Consider the following 17,245-nt stretch of genomic DNA (forward strand, 5'->3'; position numbering starts at 1 on the left):
GGGTTAATCGAGTGTAAGTGCTTCCGGTGTCAGGTAGTGACGTGATGTGTAAACAGGTCCTGTAGCCGTGGCAGCGGCTGAGGCGGGCGAGCTAGGTACGGCTGCCGCGGACCGGGGAGAGAAGCTGCCAGCCGACATCAGCCTGCGCCGCAGCGCGCCGCCACTACGGGGTCGGAAGGTAGGCCGTGACCCTGGGTCGGGGGACGCGGGCGGAATCGGGGCGAGATGACAGGCCCGCGCGCGCTAAGGAAAGGCTGTCCCAGGGGTTTTACACACAGCTTGGGCCTGGAGCTTTGCCCGTTGATACTCGCAACAATCTTATGAGGAAATTGCGGCTCAGATAAGTTCAAGAAGTTTACATAGTGAAGACAGCCAGCTCCACCACCCAGATCTAACTTTCTTCCCAGTGCCCTTTCCTCACACTCCATAGACGGAGCCTGCTGGTAGTGCCTAGCGTGGATCGGGGGCGTCAGGGGCGGAGAGAGTGTAAACGCCTCCGGGGAGCTCGGTCTGGCTTTTGTGCCCGGTGTTTCTCAGATGCTCAGACGCGCGTGGGGTGGGAGTTGGAAGAGAATCTGATAGTCAGCTGTGAACCTTCTCTGGTCTTACCCATCTCATTCGGCTATTCCCTCTAGCTATGCAGTTGTCTCAAACCAGAAATGGGACTCTTGTCAGACTCTCCTTCACGCATCCTCAAACCCCTACATTCAGTCATTCCTTGACTGAATTCTAACAACTCCACTTACAAAGCATCTCAAATTGGAACACTTTTCTTTGGCTCTAAGCCTTGGTTACTGTAATAGCCGCCTCTGTTTTCAGCCATTCATTCCACAAACAATTGTTGAGTGCCAATTATGTGCAGGCCCCATGCTAGATGCTAGGGTTAGAGTGATGGACAAGGGAGGTGTGGCCCCACCCTCTTGTTCCCTCTAATCCACTCCATTCTGAGTCCGACTGATCTCTCTAAAAGGCAGGTCTGATTATGTCACTCTGTTGAGAACCCACTGGCTGCCCTTTACCCTTCTGATACAATCCAAACTCATTACTGTGACTTTCAGAGCCCTCTATGACAGCGCTAGCCTCTCCATCTGGCCTCATTCTGTTCCATGCTCCCCCTTGCTCACTGTTTCAGCCACACTAGCCTTTCAGTGCTTGGAATGTGTTAAATTTCTTACAGCCGCAGGATCTTCACACATGCTTTTCCTTCTGCCTGGAATGCCTCCTCCCCAGTTCACTTAAAAAACGTTTAGACATTCTTGAAGTCTCAGATTGTCACTTTTTCAGAAGGCTTTTGTTGACACCCCGCCCCCATGAGAATTATGTTCTCCTGCTGCCCCTTCACCCGGTACCAGTGCTTTTCCTCGTACTATTAGCACAATTGGTGATTATTTGTTTACTATCTGTCCAGAGGTCAGGAACTAAAAGCATTGAAACCCTTTCTTCACCACTCTGTCTTCAGAGCTGGGACTCAGTAGGTGTTTCTGAATAAACGCATGTTCTCAGGAAAGGGAGTAGAAGTGGAAGCAGGTGTGTGTTTGCTCTCTTGGGTTACTGAAGCTTTCTAGAGCAGTTGGTCTGATTAGTCATCCAGGAGGTGTTAAATCAGGGGTGTCCAAACTACCGCCCTCAAAACTGCCGCCGCGATCCATTTTTAATTGGCCCGCAGCAAATTCCAAAAATATACCAGAATATGGCCCGCTCAGGAAACCGGGCGGTATTGCATTTCTTGGTTTTAACTCTAGGTGGAGCTACTGAGTTGATCAAGGCAGTTCCTCTACAAAACAAAATTAAGGAAAGAAAAATTTTGCCACAGCGCACTGAAAATGACAACACCAAAGAAACGCAAGATAGCAAGTGAGTGTAGAAAATTTCAGACACGGTGGGAAAATGAATACTTCTTTATGGAAGTCAAGGGGAAGTGTGTGTGTTTGATTTGTAGTGAGAGTGTCGCAGTGATGAAGGAGTACAATGTAAGATGACACTACGAAACCAAACATCAGACCTACATGTCCTACACTGGTGTGGAACGAGAACAGAAGGTTAAGCAGATTTCAACTATCTTGCTAGCTCAACAACAGTATTTTTCCTGTGCCAAAAAAACTCAAGAAAATGCCACAATAGCCAGCTATGAGGTGGCTCAACTCATTGCCCAGCATGGGAAGGCTTTTTCAGATGGTGAATTTATAAAACAGTGCCTCACTAAAGTCGCAGGAATAATGTGCCTAGAAAAAAGTCAAGAATTTGACAGCATTAGCCTATCAAGAAACACAGTTGTGCAGCGAATCGAAGACTTGTCAGCCAACATAAAACATTAACTGTCAGACAAAGCGTGTGCTTTTGATTTCTACTCCATGGCATGTGATGAGAGCACAGACGCCACAGATACCGCACAGTTATTAATTTTTTTGCGGGGAGTTGACAATAACTTTTGCATTACGGAGGAGCTGCTTGATCTCCGCAGTCTAAATACCACAACAACGGGTAAAGACACTTTTGAAGCTGTGTCAAATGCAATTGACAAGATAGGACTTAAATGGGACAAGTTGTGTGGAGTTACAACGGATGGAGCTCCAGCTATGACAGGCGAGCTCAAAGGAATGGCCTCTATGGTGTGCGCCGAGGTGCAGGAGAGCGGAGGTGGGGCAGGTAAAATGCACTGTATCATCTGTGCCAAGACAGCGACGTGATGAACACTGTTGTGAAAACGGTAAACAGAATTCGAGTACGAGCACTCTACCACAGGGAATTTCAAACTTTCTTACCTGACGTTGATGCTGAATATGGGGACCTGCTCTACTATTCAGAAGTGCCTGGCTAAGTCAAGTCGCGGCTCCGTGCTTCAGCGGTTTTATTCTCTGAGATCTGAGATCAGAGATCCACCAGTTTTTGAAACAAAAGGACCGACCTCTTCACGAGCTGAGTGACCCCCTATGGTTGGCAGACCTGGCATTTTTAGTTGATCTCACTGAACACCTCAACACACTCAACAAAAGCCTACAAGGCAAAGAAGACCAACTCGTACCGCAGCTTCACGCACACATGAAAGCGTTCTGTGCGAAGCTCCGACTGTTTGAGGCACAGTTGCTCACCTTCAATGTTGCGCACTTCCCCAACTGTCCGAAATCAGATCTGCGTTTCCAAAGGCTGATCTCTGATAAAAAGGGGAATATGTGTCTGTGATCACACCTCTCATGACAGAATTTTCTCAGCGCTTCCAAGATTTTTCTACCATTGAGAACGATATCAAGCTGTCCGCGACTCCCTTCATGATCAATGCAGAAGTGGAAGATAGTCTGCAATTAGAACTTATAGAAATGCAGTGTGATGCTTCTCTGAAGAATCAACATCAGCTTCTCTCCTTACCTGACTTCTACCGGAGCTTGGAAGAAGCCAAGTTTCCTCTGATGAGACGCCACGCAAAAAGAATGATGAGTCTGATTGGCTCAACATACATATGTGAACAAACATTTTCTGTGATGAGATTGAGAACCAAAGCGACCAACGACCATCTCTGTGACGTCCTTCGCATCTCAACCACAAAACTGACTCTGGACCTGCCAGCAATCCTGCAGGCCAAAGCGCAACTTCATTTTTCCCACTGAGCGCAACCGTGTTCCCCTGAGTTCAAAATATATTACAAGTTCCATGTGTTATTAAGCCCTGTTACTTAATAAATGTAATCATTTTATGTTGATAGCATTTTTAAAACAAATATTAGTTGATCTGTTTACAATCCAAACTTACATGCATAACAAGCTTGAAATATAGTATATAATTTATTTTATATCCCCACCTCCTCCAGGTCTGTCAAGAAGGACCACCGTCCAGAAGCCATCATAGGCAGCTGTTTTGAAAATGAACTGCCAACCTTTTTTGTTCTAAAAAAAGAAATCCCATTCATGAAAAGCAGTGTTGTAGGCTGACTGATTTAGTTTACTTAAATAAACCGGGTGAGGCAATACGTACTTCACCTCAAGTGAGTGGCCCGGCTATTTGTGTATTTTACTGCATATGGCCCTTGGTGAAAAAAGTTTGGACACCCCTGTGTTAAATGCTCAGACTATATGTGTAAATATAAGAACAAGTTGGAAGACAGATCTTTTTATAAATCCTGATCATAAGGAAGCTCTGGATGATTAAAATGTTTCAAAAGGAAGATGCTATGTAGCCTACTTCAGTGGATTCCAGTGAGGCCAAAGGCTCTGGGCCACCCTTATACACAGACAGCCTATGGACGTACATTAGTTGGCCCACACAACGTGGGGTGTGTTTTGTTTTGTTTTTTTCCCTTTACATTTTCTAATTAGATAACTTTCCTTTAAAAATCAGGTTCCATATACAAATCTGGATTTCTGGTCCTCTTGAAAGTTCTGGCAGTGGGAGGACTTCGTTTTTTTTAAACCATGAATCCTCCTGTGGTACACGAGCTCTGGGCAGTCACTCTCACAATCACCCCATTCAGAATAGAACTCTAAGCTGGAAGGGAAACAGGTGAGGCTGGGGGAGGTGCGAGCAGAGGGAAAGGCTGGTGCAGGACCAGGTCGTGGTACCCTTTGGAACACCTGGGGTTTGGGAATCGGTATAGCAGCCAATGGCTAGACCTGAGTAGCATTGCCTCCATTTCTAGACAGGGCATGTAGTCTCTATTTTTCGTGTTGTTAGTTTTAAGCCAGAATGAGGGTGAGTTTTCAGTGTTTCCTTCCCAGAATTGAGGCATCCTTTGGATCAGGAATGCAAGGTAGCTTGGGAAGGCAGAAAATATCCCTGCTGGTTCTCTTGCCTACAGAAAAACCCCGAACTCTTTAGCTTGGCTACCAGGGTCTTTCTGCTCTGGCTCCATCTGACTTTTCCAGCTCTATCCTCTGTCCTTTCTAGCAGGATAGTCCCTTTTAGTGACTTCAGGCTCTGTTCATGCTGTTTTCTCTGCTTGGAATGACTTTCCCTGACTTCCTTACCTGATATGTTGTTGCTGATACTTCATTCCTTTTCGTGTTTTCTGCTAGAAAGAGACTGACCCAACTTTGGGTCCTAGTTCAGGCAAGTGGACAGTATCCAGTGGCATACATTTTGGGTAATCTTTTTACTCCTGGCTTCTTATTTTTCTAACCCTAATTTTTAATTCACTCGGATTTTCTTTTACTTGCTTTTTGTGCTGTTCCAGTACTGTATTTGAAAGCTTTTTCATGTCCTTTCGGGTGCGTGACTGGGGATAAATAAGTATGCTTATGGCTGACAAGTTAGTGCAGATATCTACGCCCTCACCCCAAGTTAACTGCTCTGTTCTCCTCCAATGCTTTAGTGATATTTCTGTAAAAACACTTAACACGGTGTAATTTTTCAGTTTACATGTCTGTCTTCCTCCAGCTAAATAAACTATGTGCTCCTCCAGGGAGAGCACCAGGTGGCGCTCATCTTTGTACCCCAGCCTCTAGCAGTGTTGGCATGTAGTAGGCACTCAAGAAATATGTGTTGAATGAACGGTGCCTGTGACAAGCAACTGGACTTTGTTCTTTCCTGACCCTTGCTCCTATGACTCATCTCCTCCTGGCTGCCACTGTCACTCCTTCAGAGCAGATCCTCTCTTCTCTAGGGAAGCCAGAAGGGAAACAGGTGAGGCTTAGCGAGGCGGAGGTAGCGGGAAGGGGGAGCCTGGGGTACATCTGGGCTTTTGGGGTTGGAGTCTGGGGGCAGGAGTGGGGCCGGGCTGGGCTGGAAGCAGGCCTTTCCTGGGAAGTGATCAGGGATGAGGCTTGTTTCTTTACAGCTATGGCCAAGGACATCCTGGGTGAAGCAGGGCTGCACTTTGACGAGCTGAACAAGCTGCGGGTGTTGGACCCCGAGGTTACCCAGCAGACGACAGAGCTCAAGGAAGAGTGCAAGGACTTTGTGGACAGTGAGTGTCATTTGGGGAGACATGTTGCCACTCAGCTTTATTCCAACAGTGCCCCACCTCCACCCTGCCAGATGGAGCTGCTGGCTCCTGGATGTGGAGGCTGGCCGTTAGGAACTCCCACGGGCCACCCACCGTCCCTACCTGCCCTCTTATGCTCTTACGTAGTCCCACAAGGAGCACCAGTCAAAATGACACTCGAATACAGAGAGGAGGGTGTCTTTCGAGATATGCCATCTTTGATTTTTTTTTGCTTTTAGAAACCTTAAACTAAATGGGGGCAGAACTATGGCTTGGGAGAGGGAAAGAAAGTTATGTACTGATGATTTGATTTCTTGGGGAGTAATAGTGTTCTCATTGGTAGGCTTGCCATTCTTGGGAGGGAAAGTTGACTAACCGGAGTCTCTAGAAGCAACTCAACAGACTCCATGAAGTCAGTTTTCAACTAGAGATAGCCAGGACACCTCCTGTCCTAGCAGCCAAGCAAGCCCCGTGGCAGACTCTGGAGCAGATCTAGCCAGAGCAGGGATTTCTGAGCCTTCTGGGGACTCTAGGCTGTAACGAGAGCTCGCCTGGTGAAAGGTACCATAGGTTCTATCACCAGCCTTCTGATTGCTGTGTGAACTTTGTCCCACAGGCCCTCTCTGGGCCTTAGTTTACTCCTCAGTAGAATGGGGTTCCACCACATCAAAGGACATGGAAAAAAAGAGAATGGGAGATTAAGCACTTCAGTGTTTTGAGCTCTTTATTGGCTCTGGTCACAGGTAGCAACCCCCACCGCACCATTACCTGAAATCTGGTATGTCATCTGTGGCTATAGTCAAGAGGTGGCATTCCAGTCCTTTCATGAACATGGCCCTCTGTGCTTCCTGTCACTCCTGGGCAAGCAGGATGGGGTCCATCCACAGAATGGGCCCACCAGGAGCCTTCATAGCTTGAGGTAACAGCAACTGACTGGCTCAGTGGGGACCCAAGGTCCAGGTGTGCCCAACCAGCTCTGGGCACCTGGCCCCCATCTCTAGGTTCAGACCAAGGGTGGCCGACTTTAGGCCAACAGACACCAAATTGTTTTGACACATTAGAAGGGGCAGTTAGTCCTGCCCTCATGCTGCAAGGGAACGCTTAGGGAGAGTAATGACACTGAGAAAATAAAAACATTTTCTTTTTCTTTCCCCAAAAGAAATTGGCCAATTTCAGAAAATAGTTGGTGGTTTAATTGAGCTTGTTGACCAACTTGCAAAAGAAGCAGAAAATGAGAAGATGAAGGTAAGATCAACATGTCTTTTGTCTAAATCTTGGCCTGGGACCCTGGTTCACTAGCCCTGTCATTCTTCTGTCCTCTTGACTTGTATTTGGGGTGGAGGGGGAGATTCTTTTATTTAATTAAAACAAGATTTTACATAACATTTCCTATACAAGCATCAATTCATTATGTCGTGCACCTGAAACATGTTGTGTGTCAATTATACCTCAATTTAAAAAAATCCAACAATTCCCGGTCCAAGTTAAGCTACTGTTGAACTCATATGCCAGGACACTTTAATCATTATTTTCTGTAATGGTCCCTGAGATAAATGGTCTTATCCTCATTTTATAAATGAAGAAAGGAAGGGCAGAGTATAGATGACTTGGAAAAGGATACAAAGCTAAGTGGCACACCAGATGGGCCACTGAACACCCTTGTATCAGACTCGGGGATATGCCTCGCTCTGTCCCCCAGCTGCAGTCCAGTTCTCATCAGGCACTCTGGGATCGTGAGGTTAACGACTTACTCCCAAAGCTCTGAGGCTCGACCTTCTTTTCCCCCCTGGGCAGTGAGACAGCCCCCAAGTGGCCCTTACCCACTCTTGGACTTAATGCTGAAGATGGTTTGAAGGAAGCCGTGACCTTCTTTGGTAATACTGTGTTTTTCTAGGCCATTGGTGCTCGGAACTTGCTCAAATCTATAGCAAAGCAGAGAGAAGCCCAACAGCAGCAACTCCAAGCACTAATAGCAGAAAAGAAAATGCAGCTCGAAAGGTAAGAAGTTACATAAAGCAAGTTCTTGATTCAGCTGCAATTCTGTTTTTCCTTCTTAATGGCCACCTCTTGTCCTCCTTCATCATTGTTCTCCCAGGAAGTGTCTCACTTGTCATCCTGATTCGAAGATTTAAAAAATAAAATAAAATTACACTCAATGGGAAAGAGATAGAAAATTTGTTCATGTCAAACCACCTGTAGTAGAGAGCATGAAAGCTCAGGCAGCAAGTTGGCTGGCCTGCTCTCTGAAAGGAAAAGATCCTCTCAAGGCTGATTTCTTATGGGTGGCCCTGGGCAGGGCTTTGTGCCTCCTTTTTTCTCTCTTTCTTGCCCTAACTTCTTCATTCTGAACTCAGACCATTGCTTGGAATCATTTAAATCACCTCTGTTCTTCTCTAGAAGAATTAAGTCCATGGTTTATTTCATCCATTTTTAGCGCTTCTAACAATTTTGTTTTTCAGGTATCGGGTTGAATATGAAGCTTTGTGTAAAGTAGAAGCAGAACAAAATGAATTTATTGACCAATTTATTTTTCAGAAATGAACTGAAAATTTCATTTTATAGGAGGGCAAAAAAGAAAAAAAAAACACCTCTGTACCATTCCAGTGACTGACCAATGACCCAAGTATGTCATGTGAGGTGGCATATAAGGAATGCAGCAGCTCTGAAGGCAGTAAACCAAATCTGGGGGTTTGTTTCAGATGTCAGTGCACATCTGCTGAACACCCAGTGACCTCAGTGGCCGAGGGTCTCACCTCTTGCAATTTAGTCTAAACCGAGCAGTCTGTAAACTTTGATCCCTTTTTTTTTTTTGTAAAAATTCACAAAGCTTTGGAAGAAAAAGCAATAAATTATTGTTTTCAAATGGCTTATCTGTTTCTTCCCGGTGCCCTTAAAGTGTACGCTTAACCCCTTGTAAAAGAACCTTGGACTCGCTAGCCTCTAGTCCACAAAACAAACCAGGCAGTGGTCAGCAGCTACCTTTATTTGGACCAGACACATGAGTCAGATGATACTCCCCACAGAACAATACAGCTTCTGAGCAGAACAGGCAAAAAGGGGGGAACTAACTGGGACCAGTTGCTACTATTTTCCATGTGTATTCACAAATTTCTTTCTTTTTTTGAGTTGGCCTTGTGTATGAATTTAGAGAAAGCTAATGGAACACCAAATGCTAATGTGAAGAGACCCTATGTGATGCACACATTGGATGTCATAACCAGCTGTCCCCCCACTTCGACTAAGACAGGAAGGTTGAAGTTATCCAGTAGGAAGCACACTTCCAGATCAGGTTTGAGACACCAGACTTCTGAGTAAAGCAACTTCTATCAAATGGTCTGTAAAAATATAGAACACTAAGGTTTGGAAAGAGGATAAATAAGGAGACTAAAAAAATCTCTTCTACTGGGACGAGCTGTTTAAGACAGAAACAAAACACCTTCCAGTTTCCTGTTTCTGGCTGATACTTATGCCAGGGCCAAACCTTAAGGAAAACTAAGTTTAAACCTCTTACAGAATATTCCCCTGCCCCTTCCCTGGGGTGGGGCCAAGAAAACATGATAGTTTTTAATGACTACTAAAGAGGCATAATTTCAAACTTTAAAATGGCCTAAAACATCCCACTATTCATTTTGCTGATTAGTGATCTGCTATAATCATGAGTCGAGGGGTTAGTCACATGTATATTGTGGGTCAAATGACTCAGGATCATGCCAAGCAGGCCATGTTTGTTGGAAGTTTGTCCAGTTTCTACTCTTGCTTTCAGTAATCCTGCAATGGAACTGCAGTGGGGCGCACTGTGAGGTATTTGGCACCACTTCCCTATAATCTAGCCCGTATCCCTCAGCCCGTCCTCAGGTGATCGGTCTGTTGGTGCCCTTGGAAGGTGACAGTTTGGTGGGGCTCCTGCCAGTGCCTTGCTCTTGTGTGTTGCTGCTGTGTGTTTCAAATGGGTTCTGAGCAGTTTTCCTTGTACTAGGTCCAATAGGAAACCGCCTTCTGGGCATCTCTCCCCCTGGGACAATGGTTATTTCTCTCATTTTTTCTTTCTTTTCTCTTCATACTTGTAGTAGGGGCTCCGCAACATGAAAAGCAGAAGCATAAGAGGGATGAGAAAGTAGGGGGCATAGATAGATACGAGGGTTAGTCGTTCTTGGAAAGTCTTAGGTCCTTGTGCTTTGAAACCATTGGCTTTGGAGAAATCCTCAAATAGAAATGTGGAGAGAATTGGAATTAGAGTTGTCACGGTGTGAACCGAGTAGACGATTGCGGGGATGCGGATCCACTTGCAGCCTCCTAAAGTTGCCGGGAAGAGAAAGAGAGAAGCGTTTGTTTTGTTCACGACTCCAGGGGTACCCATGACATTCCCCCCGCTGTCTCTGCCTGCTCCCTTCAGCTGAAATCATTCTACTTACTTTTCCAAGTGGAAATAAATGGAAAACCAGATTGGAAAGTGCTATATACTCTCCAAACTTCTGTGACAGCCGAGACCCTAGCACACTGGCTGCCAAAGAACCAGGGGTACGCGTTGGAATTCAGAAAAACTAGGCAGTAAAATGGCCATTATCAGTTAAACCCGTTTGGTTTAAATGCAAGGGTTGGGGGCTGCCAGCAACATCTACTTAACTACAGTATACATCAGCGACAGGACCAGCAGGTTCTGCCGAGGGACGGATTCGGGGTCTGCAGTGGGAAGTATTCTGTGCAAGCTCCGTTGCCACATACGGTGGTATGACCGCCTTCTTTATAAAAGCATTAGTCGTATGGAGACATTGTAAGAATAACTTTTAAATTAAGAAGTGAGGCCCTTTCGGAATTAGCTTGATGCTGCTGCTTCTAAGCCAGTAGGATACTACCTAAAGCAGAAAAATGAAAGCCAACAATAAAAAATTCTGTGAGGAGAAAACAAAAACCCAATAAAAAGCAACAAGTTCAATCTTGAGGTGCAGTAGCCTCCGGTTTCATGTGTACGAGAGCTTTCCAGTTGGCTGAGGCCGTCATGCAGGCCAGCTGACCACACACGTTAGCCCGAACCGCATTAATGGCCCTTTACAGGAGCAATCCTGGCTGTTCCCACCATATCCTATAAAACTGTCACACAAACTCCAGGGACCACTCCCCTCTCCCTTGGAGACACTTGCCCAAAAGATTTCTGGGACCTGTTTTCAGAGCGAAAAATGGGATGTCCCCACCATTTACCAACCTTTGAAGAAGGCATATGTTGCAATGGGAAAGAAAGGCAGCTGAAACACAAGCTCGCAGAACAGGAAGGATTTAAACCATGGTGGGGGGTTTTGTAGCAGAGGGTCTTTGAACTCCTTGGCATACCACGTCAGCAGGTTTCGCAACTAGAAAAAGATACAGATCACGATGAAGACACCACCTGGCAGGATACACGCAGCGGCTCCAGCCCACGGGAGAGTCTCATGACCCAGCTCCTGCGGCAGCACATGGCACACTCAGCTGGCCTGTGTGATGCAGCCTCGATGGTCATTTAATAAAAACGCACCAGCTCTAAATGTTACTTTCTCCCAGAAGCTTTCCTCAGCTCTTCGGGCCCCTTTGTGCCACCCAGCATGTGTGTGTGACTGCATGATTAACACGTATCTGAGTGTGTTGCCCACTGTCAAAAGCAACAATATTTGGCACTTAGTAGGCCCTTGGTTTGCTGAATCAATGCACAAACGTGACATATCCGCCAAAAATATCATGCTTTATAAAGAAACGACATGTGAAAACCATCCTGACATTTGTCCTTTCACAAGGGTAACTGCACACCAAGCTTGGAGGGCATTCTCCACATACAGAAATGAACCGAGTTTGTCTTCTTTTGAGGGTGGTAGAAGGGGGGTAAATTGAACCTCTGTGAAGATGCAATTTTAGACAACTTAAATAATCCCCAAATCTCAAATTCCTTATCACTCTTAACTCCCCTAGTTCTCAAGTTTTTTCTTTCAGGAGACCAATAGGATATTTGTAGAACAAACTCTGCCCCAGACCACAAACTACATAGCTTCTTGGCTATGTCAAAACTTGTGTTGGCAGTCTCAGTTCTAACTTGGGCCCCACCCTCGTAATTGAGCTGTCAAGTAAAAAAATACAGATCCCTGCTGACATGGCTACTGGCAGAGGAGGGAAGTAGGAGGCTTTGAGGCTGCCCATTCTGTGCTTTTTTAAAAGACCAAAAGCTTAGGGCTTTGCACGCCACGTGGACTACTGACGGTCTATTGCATTTAATGTCCCGGAGATGGCATTATGTTGACACACCTGCCTTCAGAGCCAAATACTTGTATATACCTTTATATTATGATAAAGACAACTTCCAAGGTAAAGTTTAGCTTACAGTGGAAAATCCAAAGATACTTTTCCTGTTAATTTTTAATCAAAAGATAAAGGCTCCTTACTGTTAAATAGAGAACTCATTGGTACAAGTGAGCTTTAAGCAAATAGCCAGAAATACTCTGTTATATTAATTTTAGAAAGGCTCTGGCTAGAGAACCAATTTATTGACCAAGTGATCTCTAATTTGTACTTGAAATTTAAATTCACAGCAATACCCTTAGCTTCCTTCTAAGTAAGCACTTTTCAGGATGATAATGTAGAAAATATTCATAAAGCCTAAGTCACTGTACTCTTTCTCATCTGTAAAACAAGCAGCTAAATGTTTTTTTAAGATCCCTTTTTGCTTTCTAGATTTCCTTAAAAAAATACTGGAGGTAACAACCTGCTTTTCTGCGGTAAAAAGAGTTACCACAGAATTTAAAGGGCATTCTGGTTCATTTGAATTTCATTTCCTATTCAATCCGTATCCAATCTCTCAGATCCACCTATTTCAGAAATCCAGGCAGATTCGTACAGCACTATAATTTCTAAGGGCTGCAGGACGAGATTAGTAAACTAAATCCTCATCCAGCTCTTGCAGTAATCAATTAGAACCCAAACACTTGCCCACACTCATACAACAGCCACCTGATGCCACAGTGAGGGCTGGTGGAAGGCCAGGCACAGGCCCTCAGCAGAATAAAGAGCATGGGACCTGGCGGTAGAGTGCCTGTGGGGACAGAGTCCCAGAGAGCAGTTTCCAGGCTCTCGGCCTTACATGGAAAGGTGCTGGCTTGGGTAGTAGATTGCCGTGAGCTGTAATTATAGGTAGCTATAACCAGTTAGCCACTGGCCATTGACATAACTGTCGTGGCTGAGCTAGCAAACGTGGATTGCAGTTAGCACGGGGTTGGTTGGTTGGCAGAGAAGTGGACAGCAGGTTGTAGAGCCTGCTTCCTGTATCTCCAACCCAGCCGCCAGCGAGACTATAGTGGTATGACCCCTCTACCCATGGCTCCATCGGTCAAGTTCCTGTTTGGCCTCACCATATCCTGCTTTCTTATGCGGGGAGCAGGACCAGAGACCCCGCATGACAGCCTGGCTCTGAGTGCTGGCTCTGGGCAAAAAGCACTTAATCTCACTAAGCTTGTTTCTCAATTACAGTACCTACACTTCACTGTTGGTAAGATGAAATGAGTTAATACAATGGCTAGCACATACAGATTACTTAATTGAATATAATTAATACATATTTGGAGAGGTTCAAGTTTAATCCTATTAAAGATCTTGGCATTGCAACTGGTCCTTAATAAGAATTATTCTCATTAGTAAGACTCCCAAAAAGGTACTAGAACTGTTTCCATTTATTCCTGAGTCAGATTTGATTCAATTTACCATTCAATTTACCCATTAAAAATAGTCACCTGGCCTGCACACATGGAATTCTAAACCAGTTGAACATTTTTGCCCTTCTCTAACTTAGAATGAGAGCACAGATTGATTTCAGACATAGATGCTCACCCATTTTTCCTTATTTCTAACAGAAGCAATGGCTCCCAACTGCAAATGACACTCCAAAATGCTTCCCATCTTCTTCATGTTCTAATCCCAGCTAAATTCTTACTGTTTCATAGTAAGAGTTTTTCCAAGTGTTGATTTGATTCAAACCAAGAAAAGTATTTGCAAATTTTAGCCCAAACATTGTGTGATCTCCATAAGCTTTTTAGTTCTTGGGGAAAATCCCTTCTATTTAAGGAGGAAAAAAACAACAGATGTTAAATGTTGGCAAATTATCAAAGAGAATCTGAGAATAACTCAAGGCTTTTATTATTATTATTTTCCTCATGGAGAAGCAGCAAACCATCATTTCCCCACCTCGGAGCAACAAGAGTGACTTGTTGAGGCGCAGGCCTTTCAGCCAGGATGCCATGTTGCTAACACGTTCAGAACACACACACACACACACACACACACACACACACACACACAGTTTCTGGCCAGATCCTGCCTGCATTGGCCCTTGACCTTTTACAATAAGCCAACATTAAATAAAGCTGAGGAAACTTGACCAAAGCAAATATATAAATTTAAATGGGATCTTTATGATGCTGGACACATTTTAACTATTTTGTGAGTAGTGAGCAAGGACTTGTGGGAATAGCACATTCAAAAAGAATGAAGAAAACAACAGCTGTTAAGTCTGAAATAACCTGGAGTAACATATTTGCCTAGTATTAAAGGGACTCATAACATCACAGATTGTAAATAGGCAGCCGGCCTGAGTTTTGTTGGCCACATAGACTTTCTTCAAAGCAACTAATGGCTAATGCAGAGCTTTGACGACCTGTTTAGAAAGAGTATGTGTTACCTGGGCCTGTGTGGTGGGCTGAATAATGGCCCCCCCAAAGATATCCACCTCCTAACCCCTGGAACCTGTGAATGGAAACTTACTTGGCAAAAGAGACTCTAAGGATCTTGGGACAGGGAGATTCTCCTGGAGGGCCCTAAACGTAATCACAAGTGTCCTTATAAAAGTAGGGCAGAGGGAGATTGGACTAGAGAAGACCAGGAAACAAAGTGATGACAGAAGTGGAGATTGAAGTGATGTGGCCACAAGCCTAGGAACACTGGTCGCCACCAGAAATGGGAAAAGGCAAGGAACAGATTAGAATCTCTACTAGGACCTTCAGAAGGAACCAGCCCTGCAAGATTCATTTTGAACTTCTGACCTCCAGAACTGTAAGGGAATAAATCTGTGTTAAGCCACTGTGTTTTTGGTAACTGGCTACAGCAGCAACAGGAAACTAATACCCTGTACATGCCTGAGCTTGTAATTTAACCCAACATTCTCTTACTTGATAACTCAGGCTAGAGCCCTGACTTGCCAAAGACACTCAAGCAGTTCTTGGGATATCCCCGTTTCCAAACTGCAATCCAATGCTCTAGTCACACATTATCTACATACACATTTCCCACAAAAAGATAGGTTAGAGGTCTTCCCAGTTATGCTTGGATTTAGAAGAACACAAACCAAAAGACTATGGAGTAGGGGTACACAGAGCACCAGCTCTTAACCTTTTGGGGAGGGTTAGACCCCTGGAAAAGTTCATGGAAGCTACACACTCTCCTCCCAGAAAATACAAGGCACACCCAATTTTGCATGCACTGTCGGGTTCATGGACCTCCGGTTAAGAAACCTTGCTCTGCACAGAAAAATCATTTAAGAAGAAACAGGGGCAAAATTAAATCTATAGGTGATGAGTCAGTCTGCAGAACTGTGGGCAAGTACAGACAGACTGGAGATACATAGACTGAGAACAGGAATTCCACGGAAGAAAGTTACACAGGGTCGAGGCATGAAAAGACCGGGAAAATAAATTTCTCAAGAAACAAAATGCATCAAAACAAAATTTGGAAATAAGAATGTTCTCCAACAACCAAGAAAATGAGGCTTTTTGCCCCTATTTCTACCCAGGTGATCATTCTTAGTGGAACCCAATGGAAAGGGCCCATTTGAAAAGGTGTCCTTAACTTACTTCTGAGCTTTTGAAGTTGCTGGATCCTGATCTTGGAGTAATGACGATCTGCAAATGCCCATTAGATGGCTCTAATTCTACTTGAATTATTTGTGATTAGACGGTATTTTAAAGTTCTTTCAAGAAACACAACGTTAAAACAAAACTCACACGTGATTTAGACACTGGTTCATCCAGGTTACTTCCCTCAAACATTGACAACTGACTATAGAGATGGGGTCTAAGAGCCTTAAACATAAGAACTGTTTTCAAAGGAATAGTGTATGCTCCCAGTAGCTTGGGGGAAGGATCTGGGATAGACAAAGAAAACCCCGGGGAAGAAGTTCGAGTTGAAGGGTAAGGAGGGGCCGAAGCACCCGCAGGACCTAAGGAAGACAGAACTGCAGCCTTGGGTGGGCGAAGGGGGACCCGAAGGCGGAGGACGGGAAGTCATGGGAACGCCAGGGCACAACCGCAGCGCGCGGGGGGACCCTAAACTGCGGGGACCGACCGGCGCCCTCACCTCGACCGGGTAGAGTTCGCGCGGCAGCACCGTCTGCAGGTCCAAGAGCAGGGTGATGGGAACGTGGGAGAGGAAGTAGAGGCCCAGCAGCCACTCCAGGCCGCGTCGGGCGCTCAGAGTCCCCATCATCCGTTAGCTGGGCCGGGCAGGAGCCGAGGTTTCGCTAGCTGAGACCGCCAACGTGGGAATAGGGACGGACACCACGCATGGTCCCCGGACCCCTTACCCCTGCGGCCCCCCCGCTTTGAAGGATACGCAGTCCGCTCCCATTGGTTGGCTGGGAGAGGCGGGACTCTCCTCAGGGCACGTCTATTGGCTTGAATGAGTATAGCGTGTCGAGAAGTCGCCCCGCATTGGCTGCCAGGAGTGCCGCGTGGGATAAGGGCGGGGCTCCTTGCTGCCGCGCGGCGCGTGCGAACGGAGGGCTGTGCCAGGGAGGCGGGCCCGGCGGGCCTCTCACCGCCCACCGCGTGGCGCGCGGGGCTCGGCGGCGGCCGCCCCTTGTGGCCCTTTGCGATCAGTACTCGATTCACTCCCTCGGTTTTGGGCTCACCGAGCGTCTCCTGGGTGCTGGGAGGTGGGCGCTTATGGAGATGCAGTGGGGGTGTCGCAGACTAGAGCCGGCCGGACAGCGTGTTGCTGTGGCACGGCAGTCACGGGCGGTGGGAACACGGGGTAAGATCCCTGTCCCGCCGGAGATGAAGAGTCCCGGAAGCCTTCCGACGGATGCGTAGGAGGCAGCCAGCCTCAATTTTTTTTTTAAAAAGCAGAGGGGTATAGACAGTAAAATGGATAGGTCTTGGTGACTGGCCGTTGAGAATGAAGGAGGATCAGGGATTTATTTATTCATTCAGCAAACATTGATCTCTGTATGCTGGACCCAGGTCTGCTTTGGATGGGGCTGCCATTTGCGGAGAGGGACAAAAAAGAGAAGTTGAAGAGAAGGTAATTGGTTCTGGCCATGTTGACATTAAGCCG

The 17,245-nt window shown here is 45.9% G+C and overlaps 2 protein-coding genes across 2 annotated transcripts; one reads left to right on the forward strand and one right to left on the reverse strand.

Moving 5' to 3' along the window:
- Positions 1 to 30: 30 nt before the first annotated feature.
- IFT20 (intraflagellar transport 20) lies at positions 31 to 8,485 on the forward strand. Its single transcript, XM_033090857.1, is given in 7 exon segments — positions 31 to 178; positions 5,390 to 5,577; positions 5,580 to 5,610; positions 5,765 to 5,893; positions 7,071 to 7,156; positions 7,806 to 7,909; positions 8,371 to 8,485. Coding segments are annotated over 6 exon segments (480 nt in total). The 5' UTR covers positions 31 to 178; positions 5,390 to 5,529; the 3' UTR covers positions 8,453 to 8,485.
- A 143-nt stretch (positions 8,486 to 8,628) lies between these two features.
- TMEM97 (transmembrane protein 97) lies at positions 8,629 to 16,494 on the reverse strand. The gene is made up of 3 exons (XM_033090856.1): positions 16,268 to 16,494; positions 11,112 to 11,256; positions 8,629 to 10,204 (listed from the first exon to the last, which is right to left on the reverse strand). The coding sequence occupies exons 1-3, from the start codon at positions 16,394 to 16,396 to the stop codon at positions 9,945 to 9,947; spliced, it is 534 nt and encodes a 177-aa protein (XP_032946747.1). The 5' UTR covers positions 16,397 to 16,494; the 3' UTR covers positions 8,629 to 9,944.
- Between the last annotated feature and the right edge of the window lie 751 nt (positions 16,495 to 17,245).

Source organism: Rhinolophus ferrumequinum, chromosome 21 (genome assembly GCF_004115265.2).
Source record: "Rhinolophus ferrumequinum isolate MPI-CBG mRhiFer1 chromosome 21, mRhiFer1_v1.p, whole genome shotgun sequence".
NCBI classification, from domain to species: Eukaryota; Metazoa; Chordata; class Mammalia; order Chiroptera; family Rhinolophidae; genus Rhinolophus; species Rhinolophus ferrumequinum.

Coding starts and splice junctions, on each gene's coding strand:
- TMEM97 (XM_033090856.1), bottom strand. CDS start 16,396: ATGATGGGGACTCTGAGCGCCCGACGCGGCCTGGAGTGGCTGCTGGGC. Junction 11,257..16,267: donor GCGAACTCTACCCGGTCGAG/GTGAGGGCGCCG, acceptor ATCTTTTTCTAG/TTGCGAAACCTGCTGACGTG. Junction 10,205..11,111: donor AACATATGCCTTCTTCAAAG/GTTGGTAAATGG, acceptor CGGCAACTTTAG/GAGGCTGCAAGTGGATCCGC.